Below are 1,106 nucleotides of genomic sequence, written 5' to 3'. Positions count from 1 at the left end.
CATACAAAACCGTTATGATAAACGCTGCAACTACAGTTTGTGGGAAAACTGGTACAAAACGTCAGCATGAATGGGACACTTGGTGGTGGAATGACAGTGTACAAAATGCAATAGCTGAAAAGAAAGTTGCATACAAGCAATGGCAAAAATCAAAGTCTGTTGATGACCATAAAATTTTCCGTGAGAAGAACAATATCCAAGACGTCAAGTCGCACTAACTCGGAGAGATCATAGAGAACGCAGCCCAGAAGTTATTTTTCATCTCTTCTGATTCGCCTGTCTGTGGTGCGTATGCAGAAAAAATAATCATTGTTTGCTTTTCTAGGCGAAGCTTGATCCACATGAGACATGAATTAATCCTTTTAATATCCAGTACTTCTTGGGCTATCGGTTCTCTGACAAAAATTCCAACACCATTTTTGGCCGTCTTTTGACCATTCCAGAATAGTTTATATTTTTCTCTGTCTGAGTTGACATGACAAACACCATTCAATTTCCATCGGGTCTTCTGAAGGCAGCAGATGTTAATCCTTCTACGCTCGAGCATTTCTGCGATTTCCATGCTGCGGCCTGTCAGTGATCCAACATTGAGCTATCCAAGTCTAAGTACCATAGAGAGGCCATTCAGAATTTTTCTGCTACATCCCTCCGCTATTGTATACTTCCCAGGGATTCTTGGCACCCCTTGACCACTTAAGGCCTGCTGGGGACTTGGGGCCGTAGTTTTTTTTTGTGATGGCATAGGAATAATTTATGTTTTTTTATTTTTAATAATTAATAATTAAATGGCCTATCACACAGCTTATTCATATATTTGAATTAATTAACTTTGTTTGGTATTATTTTTCGATGTTCAACATGTAGATAACCGTAAATGTGAATACTTTTTCTAACGTATGTAAAATGGTAACTAAAATCCGGCCCCGGCCGGTTTTTGAATTTTAAATCCGGCCAAGTCCGGCTAAGGCTGGACTTGAAAAACCTAAATCCGGTGCATCCCTAGTGTATATATACTAGTGTCTGTATTTGTGTGTGTATGCTCGTATAATTAGTATAAATATTTAGTCAATAATTATTGATCAACTATTATAATATAACTTTTTTAT

At 37.7% G+C, this 1,106-nt stretch overlaps 1 protein-coding gene across 1 annotated transcript; it reads right to left on the bottom strand.

Moving 5' to 3' along the window:
- Nucleotides 1–214: 214 nt before the first annotated feature.
- On the bottom strand, nt 215–562 carry HELRODRAFT_84744 (hypothetical protein; the record flags this gene model as incomplete). Its single annotated transcript, XM_009025302.1, has 1 exon — nt 215–562. The coding sequence occupies one exon, from the start codon at nt 560–562 to the stop codon at nt 215–217; it is 348 nt and encodes a 115-aa protein (XP_009023550.1).
- Between the last annotated feature and the right edge of the window lie 544 nt (nt 563–1,106).

Source organism: Helobdella robusta (genome assembly GCF_000326865.2).
Source record: "Helobdella robusta unplaced genomic scaffold HELROscaffold_41, whole genome shotgun sequence".
Lineage (NCBI taxonomy): Eukaryota > Metazoa > Annelida > Clitellata > Rhynchobdellida > Glossiphoniidae > Helobdella > Helobdella robusta.
Note: the sequence above shows the minus strand (reverse complement) of the source record. Positions and strands in the feature narration are given on the sequence as shown.